Source organism: Mustela nivalis, assembly GCF_964662115.1.
Source record: "Mustela nivalis genome assembly, chromosome: 13".
Classification (NCBI taxonomy): Eukaryota; Metazoa; Chordata; class Mammalia; order Carnivora; family Mustelidae; genus Mustela; species Mustela nivalis.
The window spans coordinates 64,371,055-64,399,052 of NC_139032.1; the positions used below are offsets into that span (position 1 = coordinate 64,371,055).

The 27,998-nt window shown below is 40.5% G+C and overlaps 1 protein-coding gene across 1 annotated transcript in view; it reads right to left on the reverse strand.

Moving 5' to 3' along the window:
• The window catches only part of GRIN3A (glutamate ionotropic receptor NMDA type subunit 3A), a 157,034-nt gene that overhangs the window by 32,461 nt on the left and 96,575 nt on the right, over positions 1–27,998 (reverse strand). The window contains exons 4-6 of the mRNA XM_082696808.1: positions 18,256–18,401; positions 14,251–14,366; positions 5,883–6,034 (exon numbers count right to left, since the gene is read on the reverse strand). Coding sequence (XP_082552934.1) covers positions 5,883–6,034; positions 14,251–14,366; positions 18,256–18,401 — 414 coding nt within the window. The remainder of the gene's footprint in view (positions 1–5,882; positions 6,035–14,250; positions 14,367–18,255; positions 18,402–27,998) is intronic.

A 27,998-nucleotide genomic window follows, 5' to 3' on the forward strand; every position in this document is an offset into this window, starting at 1 on the left:
TATTCTGGCCATCATATGGCCATCATGTGGGTTGGCTATGTTCCTCGTCAAAGGACACAGATCCCATTAGAAAGCCCTCTGCTATCCCCTCCCTCAGGTTTTAGAAATGGCTCTTTCCCTTTTTCCTCTTGAGTCTAGATGTGGTAATGCCTCCTCCACTTCACTTGCCCTGGGAGAATGTACTCTTTCTGTTGGTTTCCTTAAACCATACTTTTGCAAATGGTTTCTTGGAAATTCCCCGGACTCTCGTGTGCTATCATTCTCTGCCAAGACTATTTCTTTTTCCTTCTTTACTATTTCCAGGTGGTTAAAAGGCTCAACCAATTATTTATTTGATCCATTATTATTTAAAAGTAGCTTTCAAAAAAAGATATCATAGATCTTAACAATTTCTTAGAGAATTTTGGGAGTTTGCTAAACTGTGATCTGCCACCTTCCTTTTCCTGGTTTGAAAATAACAGATTTCACAAAACAGTGAGACTCTAAATTTACTGGAACTCTAAATTTATTCAGTGACTTTATAAAAAAAAAAAAAAAGACATTTTTTGCTGAGTCAGAAGACAATGGAGGAACTTCAAGTCAGCCATACGTTTTCCCCAGTGGAACTAAGTGACAATGGATCTGCTGTGGGCACAGGCAGAGTTGTGCTAGGAGGACCACGAAGAAATATCTAAGGTCAATTTAAAATTCCTCTCTGAGAATTGCCAGAGTCTGGTCAGCAGAACTGGACCTGCAATTTTCTAAGTGACTCTGGGGATGGGTTAAAGCCCTGGAATTCAAAACAATGAATTTACTGGGGTGCTTGGGTGGTAAATAAATAAAATCTTTAAAAAAAATGAATTTATCCTCTGGACAGCTTTGGGGTTGCCAAAGGATGGGAGGTGAAGAGATCAAGGTTTTCACGGGGGACAAAGTATTAATGCCCAATTACCAGAAATAGGAAGAAAAAGCATCTTCCATATCCTGTTACTATGTGACCAGATTACTCATTAGCCAAACTACGATATTTTTTCAGAGAGGAAGGGTGTTCAATTCCTCTGTGCAGCATATACAGACCAGACTGGACCTGGCAAGTGGGATGTTGGGTCAGAAATAAACAGAGGAATGTCTTCCTCAAGAGCCCCTGTTGGGAGAGGTGCCTTCCAGGACACACCTGCTTCTGCTGTACTGTGCCCTGCATCGCCTCCCCCTGGGTGGGTGAAGGAGGTGGGCCATGTTCATTAAACTACTATTTTATTTACTCCTCACAAGAAGCCATGGAAGAGATGAAAAAGCCAAGATTGAAGTGAGTCAGTGACATACCCAAGGCAAGCTGATGGTGGAGGAGGCTTCCTAGGATTGCGGCTTGTCTGATTTCAGAGCCAACCCTTGCCTTCACTACCACAGCCCAGCAATGGATGGCATGTGAGGCAAAAGGGATGGCGAGCAAGGTGCTAACAAGTATACTTCTTTTTTTCTGAACTTTCCTGAGAGACGGCTTACCAAAAAAAGCAGGTGGACACTCAAAGATCGGAGCCAAGGGAAATCCAGTGGGCAGACGGCCTTCACAGAGGAGACCGAGCTCAGCCTGAAGGTTGGCTTCATTTAATCACATTCTACCTGTAGGTTTTGTGAGGGTGACACCCTGAAATTCTCTCTTCGGTTGTACGAGACAAATGTGCCAGCCGGTGCACACGGATATGCACTGCTGTGTAAATGCACACAGGTGAGCCGCATCGCAGAGCAGTTATCACTAGATCAGGAGCTGCCATGGTGTAGAGCAGCATTCCTCAGAAAGAAGAGCTCTGTGTGTGCTCAGAACATTTCCTGAGGCTGGAGGGTGGCTCTCTTACCACCACCACACACACACACTCTTCTTTCATTTCAGTCCCCAAGGTTCTAATTAAGATTATGCATCTCTTCTACTCCCTCTTTTAAAGATTTTATTTATTTGGCAGACAGAGATCACAAGTAGGCAGAGAGGCAGGCAGAGAGAGAGAGGAGGAATTAGGCTCCCTGCTAATCAGAGAGCCCTATGCAGGGCTTAGATCCCAGGACCCTGGGATCTTGACCTGAGCCGAAGGCAGAGGGTTTAACCCACTGAGCTACCCAGGCACCCCTCTCTTCCACTCTCTTAACTCCTACCTGTCTTTCCCTTCCAAACTCAGCTGATCTGTGGGCCTGGGCTTGTCTTAACAACCGTAACTTGATCCTGATGTCAGTCTCTTATGCAGCTGCTTCCAGCTCACTACATCCAGAATGTCCCCCAATCTCCCTCCCCTGAATTTGGCTTCTCCTGATTATTTGTTACTCAAAATTTATCTTATTTGCCCACACTTAGTTTGGTTTTGTTTGAAATTACTAATGAGTCAACAAAGTCCTGGAACATCTATGGTGAAACTTCAAAATCCTTAACAATGTAAGTGACCTTGTGCTTAGCATATTCAGGATAATAAGCTCAATATTTTATAGCATTATCTGACTTAATTTTTACCCCAATCCTATGAAGTCCCCTAATTTGCTGAAGATGAGGCTCAGAATAGTCAAGTAACTTGGCCTATATCATAAGAGCTGAAAGGTTCAAATCCAGAACTGTCTCCAAAGCCCGTTTTCCACCATGATGTTATACTGTAAAGAGTATCAATATTCTTATCTCAGGATAATATAAAGGGAAACCATCTTCACTGGGTCAAAGCTGGGAGGGCTCCTGCAAATGATGAAATTCGAATACCTTATTGTATAGATGAATGGAAGTCAGTGGGATGAGAGGCCGCAACTTTTTCCGAGGATAGAGTGAGTACAGAAGAGGTGGGTGACTGTTTATTCAGCACCCATTCTCCCGTCTCCTTCCTCCTAAGGGGATCCTGCTTTTGTCAGGTCTTCGCTATGTGATCATGCATTTCAAGGGAAGCTGGCCCATCTTCAGTCCAAGGGGATGAGTCATGACTGGTTTAATCCATCATGATGATCTCATTCCCCTCACACTGATTGGATCATGCAGGGCAAATGACACTCTTTTGGCCCAATGACATATGAGGAAATTCACTGCACGTCTTTGGGGAAGGTTCCCTTCCTCCTTCTTCTTCCTCTTCTTCTTTTTTTTTGTTTCCTCACTTCTAAAAAAGAGCTGCAGGAAGACACCTGAAGATATCTATGAACCTCAGGAAATTCTCCTGATGGAGGGAGAGGAGCTATGAACACTTCCATTATTTACTACTTACTGTGTCAGTTTTCTTACTAGGTCTTTCCATAAGTGATCTCCTCTTCTCAGACAAAATAGCAAGACAAGTTTTATCATATTTATTCATGGATGAGGAAACTCAGACCTAATAGCAGTTAAGTCATTCAGTGGTTAACCGGTAGCTTCAGGATACAAGTCTAGAAATGTACGGCTTCAAATTTATCATGCTTTGTAGTAGCTCTTTTCATATTGAATAAATAATTTATGTTAGTCTCCAAAAGGACATTTCCCTCTATGTGCCCAGTGGAGTTCGGTTCTGAGTCTGAAGAGCCCTGAACCCTCAGAGGCTTGTCCAGTGGAGTCGGTTGGTCCCTCCTGCTGATGGTGCTCCGAAATGGCAACAGCCTAGACAGATAAGTGTGATCAAGGAGGTGCAAATCATTCCATATAGCTGGCTTTGGGGACATGACTGGGAGGCTCCTTTTGTCTAATGTCTTGCCGTCAACTTTGAATCACTTGGAGACTTTGGCATGAGTTAACCATGGTCACAGCAAATGGCACAAGTGAAGCAACTGGTTTGTTTGCATTCTTGGCTGACTTAATTCAGCTGAACGGTATAAGAGCAATTTTACTTCTTTTAGAAAAAGCCATGCAAACCTCTCCAAAGAAAGATAAAAATGCCTGCCTAATAGGGTCGTGGTATGAACCAATGAGTTAATTTCCCTAATACAGCTTTTGTCACATGGTAAGAAACAGAACAGGCTACTTTCCTAATTCCCCATTTTCCTCTTTGCTTCCTTTAAATCTTTGCTCTATGACCGTCTTCTCAATGAGATATAATATAAGGTTAAAAAGGAAGATATGATTCAGATTGGAACAGGGATTATGGGCAGGCTCTGGAGAAGTGAGATTTCAGCTGGAGTTTATAATGAGATGTATTAGCTGGTAAATGTCAGGGGTAAGAGTATTTGGGAAGATGGATGTAATAGCATGTGCCAAGATCCTAAGACAGGGAAGCCACTGGCATATCTCTATCTAAAATGACCCCTGTGGGGGTTCCTGGGTTGCTCAGATGGTTGAGCAACCCAGGAACTTTTGGTTTTGGCTCAGGTCATGATCTCAGGGTCATGAGATGGACCCCACATCAGGCTCCAGGCTCAGTGAGGAGTCTGCTTGACATTTCTTTCCTTCTGCTCTTCCCCCAACTTGTGCACACATGCTTTCTCTCTCTCTCAACTCAATCAATCAATCAATCAATCTTTGAAAAAGTAAATTAAATGACCAAAGTAGTAGGGCTGTAATAAGCCAGGACGAAAGTGGCTTGAGATGAGGCTGAAGATATAGGCAGGATCGAGTCCCACAGGGCTTGCTAAAATGCAAGTTTTGCATTTCAGATTGTTCCCTAATTAACACGGCAGCCCAACGCAGTCTTCTAAGCAAAACAGTGATCTGCCACATGGAAAACAAATCGGAGAAAGGCAGGCAGGAAAACAGAGAGCAGTTAGGAGACTTCTGCCGTGGTGCAGGTGAGGGATGAGAACTTGGACTAGAGTGGTGACAGTGAAGATGGCGATAAAGGGGCTTACTTGAGACATATTTTATAGAAGAAAAAAAATATGGCTTGTTGATAGAATGCTGCAGGAGGTGAGATGTGGGAGGCATGAAGGAGCCTTGGCAGTTTCTGGAATGAGTAACTGAATGGACAGAGGCGTCATTACCCGAGACGGGAAGCTCAGGAGGAAAAGCAGATTTAGGAGAGAAGATCAAAGGTTCCGTTTCTGACAAGTTAAATTGTGAGATGCCTGCAGGATATTCAAGTGGGGATGTCTAATGGGAAGGTAGATATATGGCTCTGGAGCTCAGGAGAGTCTGTGTAGAAATACAAATTTGCCAAAATACAGGCTATTTGAAGCCACTGTTATTGCTGGCTGTAGTGCTATTTTTGTTGTTGTTGTTGTTTGTTTGTTTTAAATGTCTGGCTGACTTTGTACTGGTTTATTTGGCTTCTCTTTTGAATACCCGAACCTATGGTTGTTGTTATATCTTTTAGTCTCTTATCTTAATTATCTCCTTTGATGGTTTCTTTCTAATTACATTGTAAAGGCAGAGCACTGCAACAGAAAGATGGAGATTCTGACTATTTGTGTGCCTTGGGAAAATCACTTAGGATCTCCAGGTATTAGTTTCTCATCTGTAAAAGAAAGGTATTGGTTGTTTCCAGTTTTAAAAAATCTATGATTCACTAATCTAAGAATTACCCATTAAGGTGTATCTACCTTTTTAAGCCCATAAAGGATTCATAGTTGGACCACTGGGAAATTAGCTTAGATCAGATCTTGAAGGATATTCTGAAGTCCACATCATGTCCAGCAATTAACAGTTAAACCAAGTACTGTTAATGACAATCTCAGATATTGATACTATTGCTGTAATTTGACCAGTGTTTCTTCTGCACTTGTGGATATAGCATACAGAAAAGAAGTGGAAATTCAGACATTTACTCATCAAAGTACATCACGTTTGAATCCAAGACAAACCTGTCTTACTGCAAATTCCTACCAGAATGGGCACTCTTCAAGTGAACTTCTGCATATATTACAGTGAATTCTATGAGATGTAAAAAGCCTGGATTATTGACCAAAGGACACATGTAACAGCGTTTTTTCATGTTCTTCAAGGTAAAGCTATACAAAGCATCAACACAATCAGCACTTTTCCTTACCTCCGTGACAGCAAAGCTTCTCTTTCCACAGGGAACCATCTTGTACCACTTGTCATGCAACACATCCATAAACCCATGGGACTTGTACTGACTGATGAGCTCGGATATATTGGAGGTCAGTGGAGAGTTGGGCGGGAGACCAATGCCATACCCTAGAAGAGAATACAACCTCAGGTCAGCTTTTCACCTGAGAGCATCTGAAGAGGTGCCAGCACGCTTGTGTGATATTGCCATCAGTTCTGGTACCAAGGGCAGGGTGAGCTTTTATCATCTTTCCTTCAAAGGTCACAGAGAGGTCCAAGGTATGATTATTACACATCTGCTGCCTTTCTGAGTAGAAGAGATGAATCTGGAGAGGAATGGGCTGTGCACCATGTTCCAGGAACTCATTATATTCCAAGGCCTTCTGCCCTTCCCTTCAAGATAATTTTGAGAAGATACCTTTGAGGCCTTTACCAGGACTAGGATTTTCTATTCACCTCTCCTAAAGTCCCTCCTCTGAACCTTAAACACACAAAATTGGATTAATTATAATCTTGGGTTTATGACGTTCTCTCATCATTGGTCATGCAGGACCCTCTTTTACTTTTGTCAATTTTTAATAATGAGACCATGCCTCAGTATAACATGAGAATTTAAACATCCACAAAAACTTATCCCCCCACCCCAAAAAAAGAGTCAGATAAAACCAAGTGTTGGGGGGTGACTGGGTGGCTCAGTGGGTTAAGCCTCTGCCTTCGGCTCGAGTTGTGATCTCAGGGTCCTGGAATTGAGCCCCATGTCAGGCTCTCTGCTTGGTGGGGAGCCTGCTTCCCCCGCTCTCTCTGCCTGCCTCTCTGTTTGCTTGTGATCTCTCTCTGTCAAATAAATGAATAAAATCTTAAAAAAAAAAAACACAAAACCCAAGTGTTGGAGAAGATGTAGGTCCATAAGATCACATATGTTGCATCTGCAAATACAAATTGATATAACCATTGTGGAAAATAGTTTGCTATTTTTTCTTAAGATTTTATTTCTTTATTTGACAGAGAGCGAGATTAGGAGAGAGAGAGAGAGCATAAACAGGGGGAACAGCAGGTAGAAGGCAAGGGAGAAACAGGCTCCCTGCTGAGCAAGGAGCTGGAAGTGGGCTCAATCTCAGGACCCTGGGATCATGACCTGAGCCGAAGGCAGATGCTTAACCATCTGAGCCACCCAGGTGCCCTAAAATAGTTTGCTATTATTTTGTATAGTTGAACATCTATATGCTCTAAGACCAGTAATTTTAAGTACATTTCTAAAGAGCTCCACTACAACCACACCAGGAGATATGTATCAGAATGTTCTTAGAGGCACTGTTCATAATAGTAAAAATTTGGAAACAACCCAAATGTTCTTTGACAAGAGAATGGGTAAATAAATTGTGGAATATTACATCCTTGGCATATTGTATATAGTGTGAAACATATGAAGTAGAACTACATGGGATAATATGGATGACTCCAAGCCATACGGAGTACAAAAGATCCACCCCAGAAGATTACAGCATGAATCTATTGCATAAATGCAAACACATTCAAAATGAAATAGTGTATTTTTAGGAATTCGTATGTATGTGGCAAAAGTACAGTTAGAAGAAAATCAAGGAACTAGTAAGCCCAACATCCAGGATAGCGGTTACTTAAGGCAAGAGAGGAAAGGGAAAGGACGAAGGAGTAGCACAAAGAGGGATGCAAAGTGTTGTCAGAGTTTTTTAATAACCAGCTTGGACTGCGTATCCTTGCTCTGTATGGCTTTACTTCCTTTCCAAACTGTTAATTCACTAGTAAGCTCTCTGATGAGGCATGGGAAAGAGCTAATTAATTACACTTTGTCTTTAGCTATTGGACAGCATAGTCAAAAAAAGATATTTTGCCCTCAGGATGATTGAAGAAGATAAACTAAAAGTATAGCTCGTTCTTTTTTCACTGATAAAGACTAAAAGGCTGTGAAGAATTCAAAGATACTTCATGAAAACAAATACTTGCTATAATTATTTCTATCTTGCAATTTATTTCCGAGGACATTAGTTTTTGCTTTTGTTTTTATTGTGTATACACAAATCCTTTTTTTAAAAAAATGAGACTTGAGATGTGTTTATAAGCAACAAAAGAGAAGAAATAAATAAGGCAGAAAACGTTTTTGAGTTTTTAAGAGCTGTATGGTTTTTTCCCTGATAATTTTGTTTGTTCCCTAACAATGGCCAGTCAGGGAAGTGATGACAATGTCAAGAGCATGATTAGAATTTTCCATCCAAAGGGCTATTTTGACTGCCTACTTTGTGCCCAGTAGTTTTGGCTTGAAAAGCAAGACCGACAATGAAAGACTTTACATAGGCAGCCTGTTCTTCTGCTGATGTTATCATTAAATAACATTTTTTATAATGGGCAACTAACCATAACGAAGTAACCAGTTTTCTTTAGAAACTTTTATTATAATGAATGCTATTTACAACTCAGTTGCAAGTTCATTCTTTCAGGACTTATTTACATGTCAGGCACAACACTAGTCATGTGTATAATAATACGCAATGACTTACTGACTCACGCATTCATTATTCACTCATTCAACAATTACTTACTGAGTGACTAGGCACTGTGTTAACTGATCAGGATTTAGTAATCAGCAAGGCAGAGGCAGTCCCTGCCATTATTATTAGTGCACCATGTAATGATTATTTCGTTACAAGTAAGATAAATGCCACGAGAGAGAACTGGGGCATATATAACACAGAGTGGGAGAACTTGGAACTGTCTGGTGGAAGTGGGTTGATTGTCAGCACAGTTATACCAGGTTTGCTGAATATTACCATATTTCTTCCCTTGGGGCAATAATTTTCAACCATTTCTGATATGTATTAAGAGATTACTATATACTATACACTATAATAAACTTTATATGTACCTTACCCCATCTTGTAGACCATGCACTAGACTAAGGCTGTATACTATACTGTGGTCTATAGTTGAGTTAAATCATGCTGGAATTTAATAACTAGAATGTACTGAGTTCTACTGTGTACCAGATAATATACCACATGGGTCTAACTGCTATAAGAACTTATGCATAATATGTAATTCTTTAGGAATAAGTAAACTGCCCAAGGTCACACAGCTCGTAATTGGCAAAGCTAGCATCTGAAAGTAGCTCTGTTTGAGTCTAAAGCCAATGTTCTTCCCAAGGTGTCCAGCATAACATGCGACCAGGCTAAAGGAATACTTGGCCTATCTCCTCCTCTTCAACACAAGCTCTATCACTACAATCATATTTATGTAATCTCCCCAAACCGGGCAATGCAGGAAAAAACCACAATCATCTAAACTGAAGGTTTGTTTCCAGCAGACAAAATATATATTATTCATGGGCATATTTTGTTTATAAACTTTTCCTTAAGTTGTAGAAATATACTGTAAATATAGCCCTACCTGGTCCATGATTATATACAAGATGAGGATATTAACTAGCAAGGACACCCCCCTGACTATATTGTTTCTTCTAAAAATCACCTCAAAGCCAACAATTCCGGTCCAGCTTAGTGTAATAATGGCAGGAATGTTTTCATCTGATATGCGCTTATTCCATACCTATTCATCTATTCATTAATTCCACAAACATGTGTTGAATGTTTATTCTGTGCCAGATACCCTGCCAAGGGCTACAGAGGTTTCCAAGTTAACTCAGACGCAGCTCTATCCTTATGAAGCTACGGGGGCATGAGGGCAATGGGCCAGACATAAATAACTACACAACATGGGAGGAAGTTACAGGACCTTTCTGGAAAACAAGATAGATGATGCATAAATTCAATAAAGGTCAAATATGAAAACTGGACACAATGAGGAGGATAGATAAAACTCTACGGATTTCAGAGGAATGAGAACTTTCTACCTGATGGGAGGATGAGAAGAGGCATCGTAGACTGATTCTTGATAGTGGCATTTTGGGGTAGATGAGACAGAAATACGTGGTGTAAAGTTTAAAAAGCTGAAATTAATACTTATGATAAATCTATATATTCTAAGAATAGAATTTTGGCACTACAACAAAAGTACTAAAAATGCCTTAGGGAAAAAGCTATGTTGAAGTTACAGGGACATTTATAAAAAATTGCTACATAGGAAATAATAAATATTAAATCACTCTACTCCATCACGTCAAGGTTAATTTCCAATTGACTGCTAAAAATAGATGACTGTCCTTCTAAATTTTCTATTTTAATACATCTATTATTGACATTTAGATGATTATTAGCATCAATAATAATTATGAGCTAAGTAAAACACACTAGGAATATAGAACAAGGGGAGACATTTCTCACAGGAAAAAAGTTATCTGGTGACTAGGAGAGGTATTTGTTAAAAGACATAAAAATCCATTTTATTCAGAAACCTAAAATAGTAAAACCTTGAAGGTTTCATTTCTGTCCTTCTCTTTATCAGTTGCTTTTCAAATTTGATTGTGTTCATTGGTCAAAGAATTCTTATTTTTAAATTGCTGACTCAACCTAGCAGCCTGAGTTGCTTTCATTATCATTAGAAACGTGGCTTTGCAATAAAGACGAGGTTGACTATTTTGTGGTTGATGGATGAAGCAAAATGGAATCCTTCAACCCTAAAGATGAAGGCATCAGGCACCCTGGAAATTGGATACAGCTTAATAGCCCAAGAGAACAATTTTCAGAACAGAATCCTGATCTTTTCCCCATGGATAAATCAGCTTTACTCAGCTAAGAGTGGGGGAAATATATTTTGGCTAGCAAATGTATAGTTAGAAATTCATAGACTAGAAGAATCTTCCTGAAATGTAGTTGGTAATAGATATTTTGAAAATGAGATCTTAGATAGGGTTAAAAAGGCTTCAGGAAAGAGAGATTAATTCATTTTTGCTGTCTGTCCTTGGAATACCACATTTAGCTACTCTGGGGCAATGGTTGAGAACATATTATAATAGCCCCAGCTATAAAGTAGACTTTAAATATGAGTTTCCCTTACCCCCAGCACATGAGAGTGGAGAAAGAAGTATGTGGAAGAAGCTGAGATGTGTGAGGGTTATCTCTCCTGGGATAATTTTCTGGAGAATCACTCTCAGTCTATTAATTCAATATACTGAATAATAATAATTTGCTGGGCACTCCATGCTTGTCCATGCTTCACATGGATTATTTCACTTGACCTTCACAACTCCATGCTAGCTGTGGTATTCACAGACCCATTATGCAGATGAGGGGCCTGAAGAACAAAGGAAATGACTTGCTCCGTGGGGTACAGTGAGTTAACAGCAACCCAAGCACTCAGACTCCAGAGCCAGTGCTCCAAAACACTGTATTAAATACTTAGTGTTAAGAAAGTAAAAGAATAAACTCAAAAAACAGGCAAAGGTCTTCGGCAGAAAGGTCACAAATCATTACTGTGCAGTTCCATTACTCTTTCTTCCTACTTGACCTTTATTGTCAGCTAACTCCAATGCATAAATTTGGGACATGTATTCATTTATCTTAACACTTTCTTTTTTTTTCCAGAGCACACTATACGTCTTTGTGTCCCTGGGTGTACGGTATTTAATATGACGAATTCTAAAGAGTTTCGGTTTGCTGTGCTGAGTCCTCAGGAAAAGGTTTTAAACTCAAAGTGGAGCCACCGGCTCACACTGGCCTCACCTTTATCTTTTAAGCCTAAATAAATGCAGACTGCTGGAGTGGGGAGGGGAGGGCAGTTGGTACCAGGAGCTGGTGTGATATCAGTACTATATAAAGTGAATGAACATTCAACATGAAGCAGTCAATGGACCACTCTTCCCTCCTAAGTTCACAAAGCCATGTGAGCACCTGGGAAAGTATATACAGATATCAGGGTCCCTTGATGAACTGCAACAGTCGTTGAATTAGATACTTATTTCAAATTTAACCTTCTGAGTTACCTAAGGTTATACATCACCTATTACATAACTGTTATGCAGCAGACACAGATACATATATAAAACATTCCTGTAAGCTAAAAGGGTTAAGACTTGTTCATAAATTGCTTTCATCACATTTTTATGCCTTTAAAGTTGAATTAATTAATAAGTCTGCATTTTTGTAAGTTCAAGAAACATAAATGTTGTCAAAGCATATAATATTTTAAAAAATGTCTTCAAGAGAAATATTCCCTAAAAATTTATGAGATTAACTTTTTTTTTTTTTTTTTTTTTTTTTTTAAAGCAGAGCTCAAGGGGTGCCTTGGTGGCTCAGTCATTAAGCGTCTGCTTTTGGCTCAGTTCATGACCCCAGGGTCCGGGGATCAAGCCCCACATATCCCTATATCAGGGCTCCTTGCTCAGCAGGGAGTCTGCTCCTCCCTCTCCGTTGGCCCTTCCCCCTGCACATGCTCGTGCTCTCTTGCTGTCAAATAAATTTAAAAAATCCTTAAAAAAAAAAAGAAAGCAGGGATCAAGACTTTTACTAGTATCTCTATCACATTGTAACAAATGTAAGTATCCTCCCTTTGTGTGTCACCAAGTTCTGTTTTTAGGCTGTGAACTTGGTGGCAGGGACAGTACTGAATTAAATTTTCTGATTTTCACCTCACCCAGAATAAACCAGCAGTGTTTTTTTTTTTTTTTTTTTAAGAATAAACCAACAATGAGGGGAATGCTTTCTATTCAGATCTGTGGTTTTTCTGTTCTCTTGCAGAGAGAGTTCTTTCATGCGCCATTTTGTGCTCATCCCCTTTGAAAACAATGTGGTGTGTGGAGAAGATGGGAACTTTAAGAGCTAAGGCTCAGCAGCACAGACGGAAATGTAAACAGGGAACCAGTGGGGAGTTAATTGTGTGGCATCTGGCACTGGGGTCTAGCAGAGGCAAACAAGCCATCTCACCACTGTCTTTTGACAAGCTAGGTTTGCCCCCTGAAGACAAAGGTGGAGAATGGAGTCCCTCATTCTTATGCCCGCTGCAAATGATTCATTGTTAGTAGTTGCTAAAGGCAAGAGGGACCTCAATTACCCAGTATATCTAGGACAGAAAAGAAATGTAACATCCTTTGCATATCCCCAGATGCCACAAAAAAAAAAAAAGAAAAAAAAGGGATTTTTCCATTGTTACACCAAAATGGGGTTATATAATAAATGTTCTTTTGGTTTTTCTTGACTTTTTTCTTTTTAGACTTTTCTATCTCAAATTGTAGTTTTAATAGAAGACAACTACCATTAAATCTCTCTGTTCCTGAGTTCTATCCCTGGTTCAGGTGGAGGTCACTTTGCCTGGAGAAAAGATTGATTTCTCTTAGGAGAAGGCTCAGAGAAACAACATCAGCTCTTACACTCTCATTCATCACAAAAACAAAGACCAAAGTAGAAAATTTGGTGATATGTTTAGGAGAGACAGAGATCAACTGTGGCTGGGAAAATGGAATCAGAATAGTTTTGATACGCTAGTTAACATACAGAAAAGCAGAGTTTTCTGCAAATAGAACTTGGGTACCCTCACAGGATTGTCTGAAGTCAAAGTGTTTTTTGACAAGTAAGCATGGCTGTCTTGAGATCCAGCATGTACTGTCAGAGAAGGGAAGCTGGGAATTGGTAGATGTGAAATTTGCTGGTTCAAACGATCAGTTCCATATATCAACAGTTGTCCAGAATGAAAGGAGCAACTGACAAAGCAATCCTTCTTTGCCCCTGAAGTTTGATGGATTGGTTGATCAAGTTGGGAGCAAAAATGTGCTGCCAGTGGGGGAGAAAGGCAAACCTGAGGTCCCAAAAAAGGTTTTGTTTAGGACTCTTAAAGGTTACTTAGGTATAGAAAAAAAGTTCTTTTTCTATTGTTTTCCCACCTCGTGGAAAAAAAGCAAAACAAAACATTTATTTAGGAACCATGAGATTTGGATTCTAATTCCAGTATTATCATTTAATTGTGTGATTATGAAAAACTGATGTAATGTCCCTGGGCTTTCTTGTGGACAACAGGAGTAGATTGGATTAGATCAACACTGAGGTCCTTCCAGTTGTAGAATGCGATCATTCTAGTTTTTGCATCAGATTCATTACAGGAATTAGAAAATCCAGATAAAATCAAAATTGGACTCCCCATTTGTTACACTATGCCCCCATTCTCAGATATCTGAAGCAACATCATCTGGGTAACAACAATTGTTGTTGTTGTTGTTTGAACAATTGGATAAATTAATTTTTATGGAGTAGGTGAAAAATAAATTCCTAGCTTCAGCAACTTAAGAGCTAAGTGCTTATGAGCTGAAAATAAAAACAAGGGAAGATGAATAGCTTTTTGCCTCTGACTCTGGCATTTGTGACTTGCTAGGTTGGCAAAGTGAGCATATCCTGAGTCAGAGCAAACTGAGAGTGACTGGCTCAGACCTTCTATAGCAAATGGCTTCCCCACGGTTAGAAGTTTGCAGTCAGCATCTATTGATACTTCATAATCCAGGAGGGCCTTGTCCATGATGAAGGCGTCTAGTTTCTCTGGATCATTCCTATATATAAGACCAAGAGAGGAAAAGAGAAAAATGATTCATTAGTAGACAGAAAAGGTTGACAACTGGCTTTTGTTTAGGGGACAGAAATCTGGAAAGAAAGGGCGGCCCAAGCCAGGTAGCTGCTGACTCAGCCTTGTTGACGTCTCACTGACCCGTGGAGAACAGACCCGGGGAAACAGATACTCTTCTAAGAGAGCATGACATCTTTCCAATGGTTTATCTACCCGTTCCTTTTCTTACTTCTAAATCCAACAATAAAGCCAGAGTGACTGAATTGAATGGGAAGGTTCAATTCTCTTATATAAACTGAGAGACTCGTTTGTGTGAGGCACAAACTGACTGTTCTCCACACACAGGATCACTCACCATGGCTGGGGGGGTCGGTGGTATTACCCCATTTTAGCAGATGAGGTAACTGAGGCTCAGAGAGTCAAAGTAATCTGATCCAGGTTACATAGCTAGACAGTGTTGTGGGTCAGGTGGTTTCATTAATCAATGTGTGGAAATTTTTATTTATTTCTGTCATGATCACTATCATGTTCTCCAGAGATCAGGAATCAATTCATATTTAGGAATACATACTAAGGAAATACAAATCTATCTATATCTAGCAGTCCTGGGGAAAAGGGAGATAAAAGATCTCTTTAAAGTCCATGGGCCAGCATTCATTAACTGGAGGGTGAAGTGATCTATAGGTAATAGATCTTAGTGGTCTGCTTTATTAATATATCTCCAGAGATTCATGTTTCACTCCCAACCTAGGGGGTGATTCAGGCAGGAATCATTTAAGGTAGGTGTTCTTGGTTTGTATCAGAGAATCAGATGTGAACTGGGCTCAAGGTGCCAACAGGTGCCTTGTGCGTCCTTCATGTGTTCTCCCCATTTTTTAAATGTAGGCACAGGAATGGTCCAGAGGAAGGTATGTCTCAGCACTGGCTGGGTTCTCAATTACAAAGGAGGCAAGGAAGGGGGAATCTTAAAAAGGACTGTTTAGGGTGTATGCAATGATTCTTGTTTTCAGCCACCTCAAATCCTTTTTGAAAGGGGGTAGGACATACAGCCATTTAAGAAAGGCCCTCAGGGCTGTCCAAACGTCCTGGCAAAGAGAAAAACTCTTCTCTATTCCATCTAGACTCAATCATTCCCCTCTCAGAGCCAAAAATGAGTCTACTGGAATTCAATAGAGTGGGGTGGTGTTAAACTCCAAACAGAGCAAGGCTAGGGCCCATCGAAAATCTGAAAAAAAAAAAAAAAAAAAAAAGACACCCTTAGACACCTCTAAGATTCATCAGTGGGAAGGAAGTACATATTGGCATGGATGGCTTTGTCTGGGCCATACACGGACACAGAGTAAATAGGTCAACTTCCCTTTTCTTGATGCCATTGACCATTGCTTCCTCTTTCTACTCTTCCAGCCTATTGAAAATGTACTCCCTTTTCCAGGAGCATTGGATTGAAGTCATAAGGAGACCTGTGTTTAACTCTAACCAAAATAAAACACATCTCCCAGTTCCACAGCTGTGGGAAGCTTCAGAAAGGGTTGGGGATGTGAACTGTCTCCTAGGAGCTGATGATGAGGAACCTTAATGGAATCTTGGCAATAAAATAAAAATCAAGCTGAAAGATGTTTTTCCAATAAAAGTTTTACTGTCACAATAACAAAATGTGCCTTGGGAGCTACATAGCAACTAGTCACCATTTACCAGTACTCTGCAAATATATGAGGTAGCAATAGCAATAGAAAAAATATTGGGGTTCAGTTTTTCTAAGCAGTAATTACTGAGGTCTGGTCTCAGTGGTATCCTTAAATAATCACTCCTGATTCTGGACTGCAAAGTGACATTAGTTATGACAGGTCTCTACTGCACAGGAAGGCAAGAAGTAATTAGCTCACAGACTCCCTTGGGGTCCTGAGTCACTGGTGAGCAAGTGGTTGTGTGTGATCCAGGTAAAATGACTGGCTGAATCATCCTTACACTTGGCAGGGCCCCCAATTGTTTCTCCCATTACAGAATCATGCTCTGCTTTTTTGAGAATTCATTTAATTATACATATGCCACAAAATAATATATATACCACAATAACATATACTCACAGAGGACTCTGGAAGTGTGTTCTGCAGGCCAGGGCTCTGGGATGCCAGGGGGTTAGTATGAGGACTGTGGTTTCTTGGGAGTGGTGGCTAAGAGCACTGGAAGTGACTTATGTATCTGCCTATATTCCAATGTCACCTCCACCAGCAAATCACCTGGGGAGCTTGTTAATATGCAGTTTCGGCGGGGTGTGGGGGTGGGGAGTGGGGGTGGGGCTGGCAGTCAGCATTTTTCACAAACTCCCAAGGCTAACAGGATCAGGGATGCTGCTGGAACATGGACTATTCTTTGAACATCAAGGACCTCTTTTCTCTTATGGTTCCTAGAGTGGGCTGCAGCAGCGACTGGATTCTAGGGACCTGGTTCTAGTCCCAACTCTGCTACTTGCTGACTAAATTACTACGAACAAGTTGCTTCTTTAAGGTCTCAGCTTCTGCACTGGTGCCTGCTTCTCTAATGATTTCATTTCTCCAAGCTAGAGTGGGGACAACTCAGGGCCTTCTCAGGTGCAGCCTCCAGAATAAATGAGTACCCTGAGTGGAACTGGGGACTGTCACAGGACTGGCACATCTCACTCTTTTCACACGGCCAGAAGAGCCCAGTTTGTCAGCGATTACTGTCTAGTGGGGAGCCACTGCCATGACCCCGACATCTTCTCTCTCTTAGTCATGAATTTGCCTGCCGGGAGCAGAGAGAAGAGGAGCTGGCAAACAAAGGAGCACTCAACTCTGTGTTAGAGAGGGAGTGAACATTCTAATGTTCTTGCAAAACCAAAAGTGTCATTTCATAATGCAAAAGTAGCATTTCATCCTACACAACTTGGCAAATCTGAGAGCACAAGCCTTCCTCTCTATAAAAGTCCATAAGGAGTTTTAGGGTCCTATCGAGCTCTTCAGAAACACATTAGCTCTTATGTCTCATGCAATTATTCGTTTGTTTTCCTTCTTCCCTAAGAGAATTTGAGGTGGCAAGTCCTCTGTCCACTGGGAAGATTACTGTGGTTGACCATAGGTAAACCTGTTTCCTGAGGCTGCATGATTGTAGGGAGTGGAGGCTTGAATGTATGTCACTGTCCTGAGACTATCAGGCACAAGGGAGAGGACTGCTCACGCTTACACCGTGGAACTTATCAGGAGCTATTCATTCCCTTCTCCCAGGCAGACCAGAGGAGCAGATCGGTAACTGCACTGCCCTCCTTTGCATTGAGCTTCGCTGAATTACAGGCTCTGATAATCTGCCATGGCGATGTGATTGCTCTTGATTGCTTCTCATAAATTCTGATGGGAAGGATGCAGGCATGGGAATCATTGCCTTTTATCTTATTTCCTTTCTACAGGAAATCTCCGAGATAAATTCCATTTCCTTGTGGCAAGAGGAGACGGTCCATGGGCTTAGAGCTTCACTGTGAAGGCAAGGGCTGCTTTGGGACACTTTATCCTCTGGCCACATTCCCTGAGGGTTTGATCATTTCAGCACTGTTGTTTTCTGAAGTGATGTCAGGCCCACATTTACTTCCCCCACCATCTGCTACACTAATGACCCCACTGGCACTTCGAGCAAAGCTACTGCCAACTGGGGATGATGCAGGTACCTGGTAATCTAGGCCACATAATTAAATGCACACTATTCCATAATGCTTTCTCCATCTCACACAGTGTGAGGTATTACTGAATACACAGTGGGTATATTTAGCTGTCATTAAAAAAAAAAAAACCCAACAGATACTACATATATATCTGTAGCTAAGACTTCTCTTTCATTGAGAACTTTCTAGACTTGAGGTTGACACTCACTTCAGATACTCCACTCCGTCAGGGGTGGCTGGTACATTGTACCTTCTCATATACTCATGCATCTCTGGGAAGCTTTGCCTCACATAATCTTCAGCACTGCTTTCCCGGACAGTTCCAAAGCGGAAGCCTTGAGAGGGATGATGCAGCTATGAGGGAGAAAGAAATGTCTTTAATATAAATTATTCTTAGGATTGTTTTCAAAAATTTCCTCTTCCATAACTCTTTGGAATTGAATAGTGATTTAGAATTTTTCAAACACACATGTCATAAACACCTACACAGAAATGTGCAGACATGGACATGCCCTTTCATACCCCAGTTTTCACAGAAGTAATTGTTTCATCTTCAGAAGCAAATGTATGGAAACAACAAACAGAAAACATAAAACAGGTTTCTGCTTTATGCTGAGAACTTATCAGACTTCTTTAGACACTGTATAAATTGGCATGCAGAACCAGCCTCATTATCATAAATTGCATACTGGAGAAAGTATAAAGATAATAAATTAAAGGTTGTGCTTCTCCTTGGTTGGAACTACATAAAGAATAAGTTAAAACTCTGTGTCCTGAGACTGAACTATACCTTACCTAAAGTAGTGAATATATCTTTTTTTTTGGGGACTCTCCATTTTGTACTACATTTTAAATTTGTTAAATTTACTTTTGGTATAATTATGAAATGATCTCTTTTCTTTAGATAAATCTAACTGTATTTTCCAGTGCTGAGTCATGCTATACCTTTGCTCAAATGGAATGGGATGTAATAAGGCAGTTAGGAGACACAGAGGAGAAGGGTATCTGGGGTAGACCCACTACTACAGTTCTGCAGGGTGTGGGACCTTGCAGTGAGAAGTAGCACAGGAGCTCTGCAGAGGCTTTCTGTCACCAAGAACAATAAATATACAGCACATGCAAAATTACTGTTGTGAAAGCTGTACAGAAGTGTTAATGTAGCATCTAGATTTAGGATTATTTCCAATATAAGAATGAACTGGGATTGGGCCATGTTATAAAGAGAGTTGAATACCCTATAGTCGGGAGTATTTCAGAGAGGATACTTCTCCACAACTGTCACATTAGATTTCTTGCACTTTTTTGTTCTGCTTCATGTTGACATATTTGATGTCATTGCTTCTGACCTAAAGTCCTAGAACAGGAATCCATGGAGGGGCTTTGTGAAGTTTATAAAGCTCCTGAAATTGTAGGCAGCGTTTTACCTATGTTTGTAATTTTCTTCTATGAGAAAAATAGTACAGTTTCATGTTTTAATAATTTTATTATTAACCCTGAAAGGTGAAGGGTTTGTTTATAACCCTGAAAGGTAAAGAACTTGCTGCATATGGCAACTTATATTTAAGATGAATTAGCTTTGTCACATGCTAAAAATATAACAATATGGTAAAAATATAACATGCTTATGCTAAAAATATAAAATAAAATTTTGTTAATAAAATTAACAATAATTAGGGGGGTGGGGTTATGGACATTGGGGAGGGTATGTGCTTTGGTGAGTGCTGTGAAGTGTGTAAACCTGGCGATTCACAGACCTGTACCCCTGGGGATGAAAATATATGTTTATTGGGGCGCCTGGGTGGCTCAGTGGGTTAAGCCGCTGCCTTCGGCTCAGGTCATGATCCCAGGGTCCTGGGATCGAGCCCCGCATCGGGCTCTCTGCTCAGCAGGGAGCCTGCTTCCTCCTCTCTCTCTGCCTGCCTCTCTGCCAGCTTGTGATCTCTCTCTGTCAAATAAATAAATAAAATCTTTAAAAAAAATATGTTTATAAAAAATAAAAAATAAAAAAATAAAAAATTAAAAAATAAAATAAACAATAATTAATACATTTCATGGCACAACCTTATAGAATATTATACAATGTCTAAATCGTGTTTTGAAGCATATTTAATGAAACAAGGTAAAATGCTCATATGACAAATGGGAGAAAAAGCTTTTGTATGTTATGATCAAATTAAATTATCTATATAGTTACTTTAAATGTTATGACCCCCAACACAGATATTTCTCTCTCTCTCTCTCTCTCTCTCTCTCTCACACACACACACACACACACACACATACACACACGCCTTCGAAGAAAATGTATTGAGATATTAACAGTGATTGTCCCACTGGTGGTGAAATGACAAGTGTACTTATTTATTTACAGATTTATGGAAACATGCTTCATGTTTATAAGTAGAAAAAGTTTATTTTATGATCAGCAAAGCAAATCCCTCACTAACTTATTCAATATTTACTGAAGGCCTACTTTGCACAACTTTCAAAGTTACTGGGGCCACAAAGGCAAGTTCCTGCAATCACTGCCACGCGGGAACTCACCATCTGCTTGTTTTTTTATCTATTTTGGAGATCCCACTGTTGAGTAGGTGATTAGGTAATACTCTTGTGTTTAATGCAATTGTGCCATATACTGAACAAATTCTAATGTTCTGTGACAGCAAAAATGTTCTGAGGTATCAACAATAATAACAATAGCTAACATTTACCAAATCTTTATTATGTGCCAGACATGGTATTTTGTTCTTTACGTGCATTACCTTGTTTATTCCTTGTAACAACTTCATGAAAAAGGCACTGTTATTACTTCCTTTTTAAAGATTAGTGGACTGAATGAAGCTCAGAGAGGTAAAGTAACTGGCATAAGATGACATAGAAGTAGTAGGAACTGAATTAGAACCCAGGTCTGCCTGATTATCAACCACATCAGTCTGCCTTGCAGCTGATGGCAGGAACTGGAGAGAAGATGCCTATTAGAATAAACTCACTCGTCTTTTAAAATATTCTCTTTTAGCCTTCGGCCCACTTGTATTCTCACGTTAGTGAATTGTGGCTTACGTGTGGCTTAAGTAAGGCAAATCTAACAGCATTCTGTCTGCCTATCACCTACTCATTTTTAAGGCCAATATCAAGACATGGTCTTATTTCACTTCACCCTCCTATCTAGAACAAAAACCGAAACAACTTACTTTCTATCTATCTGTGCTGGTACAGCACCTTGCATGAACCTAATACATAGTCTAGCAACTTATTTAACCATATTTCACACTTAAGCATTACTTTCTTTGATCCTCCCAAGAAACTTAGGAGGTATTTCTATTATCTTCCCTTTATAGATGAAGAAAACTGAAGATCAGAAAGTTTGTCATTTGCCCCCAAATCAGAGAGCTAGTAAATGGTGGACCTGGGATTTGAACCCATGCAGTCTGATGGAAAAGAGTGTTTTCCAACACTGTGAACATTGCTTCTGATACTATGTCATACTCACTCTCGGTGTGACCATTACAAAACTTGCTACTTTTGTGTCTGGCAGTGAGCTAAGGGCCTTAAATATTTTTAATTCTTACAGTAATCCTGCAAGGTAGACATTTTTGTGTTCTACAGATTAAGATGCTGAGGTTTGGATAGTTAAAGCGACAATCAAATTCTCACAATCAGCAATTAGCAAGACTCAGCCCATGTTCTTTTCCACAGCAAGGAGACTGAGTTTTATTTATTTGAGTATCACAGAGACCTATAGGACACTTGGCACCTGACAGGTGTGCTATAAGTGTTTGCCAAATTAACTCACTTTACCACTTGTCTTACTCTGTCTCTCCCCATCTGCCTTCTCTCAGTTCATTCAGCCCTTCCCTAACTTGCTGTCTGTGTGGCACCCTCCTTCCATGAGCCCTCCCAGTATACACATTTTCTTTGCCAGAACCTATCACAGCTGCATTTTTCTAAGAGAGAGAGGGAGAGCACCTGCATGATTTGGGTGGGAGGGTCAGATGGACAGGGGGAGAAAGAGAATCTCAAGCAGGTTCTACGTCTAGCATGGAGCCCAATGCAGGGCTCAGTCTCATGACCCTGGATCATGATGTGAGCCGAAATCAAGAGTCAGATGCACTTAACTGACTGAGCCACCCAGATACCCCTGCACTTCTTAAATTTAATTGTGTAATAGCTTAATGTCTAGACTTTCAGCTTTTTCACTGGACTGGAAGCAGTGTGTGATGAGCCACTGTAGTCCAATGCCTTTTATCATGTAGTTGTTCAATTAAAATGCTTGACAATAACCACTCTTTGAACCCAGAGGGAAGTGAGAACTTTGTCATCCCACTTAGTGCAAAAGGGGCTAACAATTAGAGCTCCAGCTTTCTAAATGAACCCTCCTTTTATGGTAAAGGGATCTTAGGCCAGTAATTAAAAGACTTTTGTCTTATGTATGAAAAGAATGCCCTTTAGAAGTCCATTTTCTTAGGGCACCTGGCTGGCTCAGTTGGTTGAGTGGCTGGCTTTTGATTTCAGCTCAGGTTATGATCTCAGGGTCCTGGGATTGAGCCTCTCATCAGGCTCATCAGGGAGCTTGCTTGAGGATCCTCTCTGCCTCTCCTTCCCCCTGTCCGTGTTCTCTCTCTCTCTCAAATAAATAAATCTTGGGGAAAAAAAGTCCATTTTATCACATTATTCTGTACAATACTTTTACAAGCTACAAACTATGTCTAGGCAAACCCTGACCCTCTTTTCTCTGCTGAGTGCATTAGTACTTCATTTCTTCCTATGTCGCAGGATCAGTGAACCAGCAGATTCAGGCTCACATTCCAGTGGAGTACTAGCCCTTTTTCTTCTTTTCCATGCCTTTCAGTTGCCTTTTGCTTATGGGCTCCCATATAAAGGAAGAGTTTTGAGGTTCTGAAAAGGGAAAGTTTCTTCAAAACTAACACAAATATGGGCACTAGGTGGCTCACTTGGTTAAGTAACTGCCTTAGGCTCAGATCATGATCCTGGAGTTCTGGCATCGAGTTCCACATCGGGCTCCCTGCTTGACACAGAGTCTGCTTCTCCTGATGGCCCTTCTCCTCTCATGCACTCTCTCTCTCAAATAATAGATAAATAAAATCTTAAAAACAACAACAACAACAACAAACAACTAACACAAATAACCAGGCTCCAATGGGAGTAGTATTTTATTAGCCTGACAGGGACCCCACTCTACCTTGAAGATGTTTTACAAACACTGCCAACCTCTTTGGTCCAAGCCACCACCATTTCTGCCCTCTGCATACTACCTCTCTTCCCCTCCAGTCCAGTCAGAGTTATCTTCTTGGAGCCCAAAGCTGATCACCTGTCAGTTGCTTAACACCTGTCAGTGGCTCCCCCACTGGCCTTGGAATAAACGTGGTCTTCTCATGGGAACTCCAAGATTCAGCATGACCTTGCTCTGTTTTTTCCTCTCCAGCCCCATCTCCCCATTCTCCTCCTGGTCCTCTAAGCTTTAGCCGTTCTCTCTGTTCTTCCAGCATAAACTTTTTGCTTGATCAGAGCTCTTGCCCACAGTCTTCACTCTGCCTAGAATGCTCTTTTTCCTCAACCATACCTTTCCTTTGTATATTGCTTCCCCAGAGAAGCCTTCACTGCCCCTTAGACTAGATTAGGCCACCTGACACACTCTTCCATTATCCTCTGCCATAGTATTGACAAAACTTGGAATTATTGGTGCAATGTCTGCTTTTGCTATTAGCTTGTAAGTTCCATGATGGCAGGACACATGCCTACTTCATTTGAGTGTTCATAAGTCATCAGCAAATGTCAGCTACTATTACTATCATCATCATCATGGAACAAATACAGTGCTTGGCATACAGCTGATGCCCAATAGACATTGGCATAGTAAGTCATCACTATTAACATAAAATTCTCTTAGATTAGACACGTTACAAACTTGATACTTTTGTCACATTTCCTGTTGTCTTTATTTCCCTTTAAAAATTAGTTTTTTCCCTTTATCTTAATTCTTTTGAAGCAATATATTCCTTTTTATTTCTGAGATTGTAATGGAAAAAAATAATGGGCTACTCAGGCAGTCACTGAATAATGGAAATAGAAAAGGGATCTACGAAGCAACTGACATGACCCAATGGACCAGCAAAGTCCATCCTGTGTGTCCACGTGGTGTGTAACTCAAACAGCCAGGGATGTCAGAAAGCTTGCATCAAGGAGGGTGGATAAAAGTTTACAAGGGACTAAAGCAGTTGCGCTGCTTTTGCAACCATCACCAGGAAGTCCCAGGGAGAGAAAAATTCCTTTAAAGTTTCAGCTAAGTGTTTCTCCAGCTTTTCTAGTTCTGTTTACATTTGTTTCAACCTCTTTAGGCCTTGGGGAGATAGCTAAGGTTGAACTATATATTTGTATGTGAGCTGTTCAGTATTAATGGAATACTCTACCTAGAGCACCTGCATGGAGAATAATCAGACATGCATTCCGCAGAAAGCAGAGAAGTGGCTCAAAACAAAACGGACCCAAGGAATGATCAAGGGGCTATGTTCAAAGAGATATAATGCTTTAGATTAAAAAACAGTCTAAATGTTGGGTATTTTCTTTTCTTTTCTTTTTTTTTTTTTTAAAGATTTTATTTGTTTATTTGACAGAGATCTCAAATAGACAGAGAGGCAGGCAGAGAGAGAGAGAGGGAAGCAGGCACCCTGTTGAGCAGAGAACCTGATGCGGGACTCGATCCCAGGACCCTGAGATCATGACCTGAGCCGAAGGCAGCGGCTTAACCCACTGAGCCACCCAGGCGCCCAATGTTGGTCCACATTTGTATTTATCTGAGATTGTACTTTAATAAATGGAATGGAATGTTTAATGTTCTTTGGAATTCGGTGGACATGGCCATTCTTAACCTGCTCTGGAATGGGATATACTAGTTATTGAGACCACAGATCTCCCCATGCCATTATTTTATCCACTTAAAACATCTGTATTCGATAATATGGAGTGGTCTCGGAGTTCAGAAGGGCTTCAAAAATCATCTACTATAATCATCCACTGATTTCTGAATCCTTTATGGCAAAGCTAAACATACCACCTGGCGTTTAAAATGTAGATTCTGATTCATTAGGTCTAGGTTGGAGCCTGAGAGTGTGCATTTCTGACAAGCTGCCAGGTGATCCTGACACTCGGTTCGTGGACCAGACTTTGAGTAGCAAGGCTTATTTATAACATCAGTATTAAGTGCCTGTTAAATCTTTGATTGAATGTCTTCAGAGAAAAGGAAGTCACTATTCTTAAAGCCTATCTTCTGTAAAGGAAAGATGACTCTATGTCCCACCTAATCAATCCATCCATTTAAATATATAATAAGAATGAAATAACTGAATATTTTTGTATATTTACTACATGTTATACATTGAGTGGGATTACAACTCTTATTATGATTATATATGAAGGGTTAAGATTCAGGGAGCTTCAGCACATTCTGTAAGATCAGCAGAAAGTGCTAAATGAGGCTTTGACTCTGACTCTGAAGCCCTCACCCTATCCAGCACTACATTCTGCCTTTACAGACGTGTTATTGTCCAAGTTTTAACTTTAAATAAGCACACCTGTCTGTGCTACAATTTCAAAACCTTTTTGGTTCTTAGAGTTGCGGTCATATAATTTATATTGCAAATGAGGACACTTCTCCAAAAGGGGTCACTACTGATTATTACAGAGGCAACAGGCACACTAAGATGCTCCCAGCAAACAGGGATGTGCGTTCACTGAGTAAGTACTCACACCCTGAAGACTGGAATAGAGAGAAAGGAGACTGGAAACAATGTTCCTGAGCCCCGCTCAGTCTTTCTCTAATGTGAATTACTGAGTACATTTTATGTTGTAATTCTTCTCTCTGTGTGTGTGCGTTACTTCTATTTTCTTCTACAAAAGCTAGGCTCTCCATTTATAGTCAAGCATTTTACTTCCTCTTTTCATTTTTATTCTGAAGACCTCTATGTTAGGTCAGCTAATCTCTATCAACAACATTCTCTGACATCATGTTTAATTTATATGACCTTTAGTCCGGGTGCTTCTGACAACTTGAGTCATTACCTCAAAACCCTTGTATAGACTAGAGGTTATTAGCAAACTAGGTCACATGGGCCAATTCCGGCTGGTCACTTGCTTTTGTAAATCAAGGTTTATTGGAACACAGCCATGGCCATTGATTTACCTCTCGTCCATGGCGTGGCCGCTCTTGTCCTATAACAGTAGAGCTGAGTAGGTGTGAAAGAAACTATATGGTTTCACAAAGCCTAAAATATTCCTATCTGGCCCACAGAGAAAACGTCTGCCAGCCCATGGTATAGACAATCTTGACCTTAACAATTTCATTGATTCCCATATTTGAAATTTGACTATTTCAAAAACCCATCCACCACTTATGGGATGCCACCTCTGCAGGTGAATGGACAGAGGTAGGTCTGATAAATCCCAGCAGGCTTCATGGCACTGCACAGATTTCAGCTCTAGAATGATGGCCTAACTCACATCTACTGCGTGGAGTATCCGTATTCCAAGAGGGTCCCGACTACTACAGTCCTTTGTTTCTAGATCAGTAATGGAAAAACCCTGGTCACAAAATTTCAAATTGAAGCATTAGTATGATGCTTGGACTAATTTGGAATTAAATTTTAAATCCAAGGGCAGGTGCTACCAGAGTAGTGTCCACAGACCTGAAGTTACGAGAACTGGCCAGGGACACATCCACTCATTCTAGCTGTTTCCCCTTTGTTTTGTTCTCTTCTTTGTCACTTTCCCCCATTCCTCACCCTTCAGATGCAGCCTTTGTGTATCTGTCATCTCATCAAAGCTGGAGTTATTTATGATTCCTATGGAATTTCTCTCATTATCTTAATAATGATAATAGCTAACCCTTATGGGATGTTTCCTTCATTCCAGGCACCATGCCAAGGTCTTACATTCATCACTTCATTTACTCCTTACAGCATCCTTTTTGGGTACGTATAATCATTATCCCCATTTTAAAGCCGGGGGAACTGAAGCTTAGAGCGGTTTAGCAACTTGCCCAAGGCCATACAACCGGAAAATGGCAGACCCAGGAACTGAATCCGGAGAACTTGTACCATTAATCTCTAGTTTATACTGCCTTCAGGAAAAGATTCCTCTTTCTCTCAAAAAACCATAGATATGATAGGCATTCCTCAAGACTAATGGTCAATTTAAGGCAAACAAGTGCCAGCCTAAAGAAATAAGACAGAGTGCTTATACCTGTCGGGGTTTTGAACAAGGTATTTATCACAGTTACAGCAAGAGCAGCAAAAACAGCAACACTTGAACTGTGCTGTTTACAAAACTCATTCATGCATATTATTCCATTCACAAGGCACAAGCTGTCTGATGTTTCTGTGTTCTATTCATAAAAGGTAAAAAAACAAGCTAGATGGATTGGCTAAGCTCCCGAAAACAAGCACATTCATCCTGTATCCCTTGGGGGGCAAATGCTTGTGCTCAGTATCTCGCAGTCTTGGGGTGTCTGTGGGAGGACTGAACCCTGCTCCTTCCCCTCTTACCAGTATTCCCACATCTTCAAGGCTGTGCTGCCACACTGGCTATCTTAATGCTCTCCTCTCCCCACTCCACGGAAGCTACTGGTGGGGCCTAGTGAACTTGAAAAGAGATGCCAAAGTCGGGGAGGCTATAAAAATATAGAGTCTAGGCTGGAGGACATGCTACAGATCATTTAGTCCATTTATTTATTTTTATCGCTAATAGTACAGGTAGCTTCCATTTATTAAAGCACTCTTTGCATGTCAGGCATTGTGCTAAAACCTTAACTCGGATTATATAAAGCCTCAAAACAACCTTATGAGGGATTTGCCATCCTCTCCAACTTTCACACAAGAAACTAAGACTTGCGTTGAAATAAACTGTCCAAGATCATTCAGCCAATAAGCACAGAAGAGG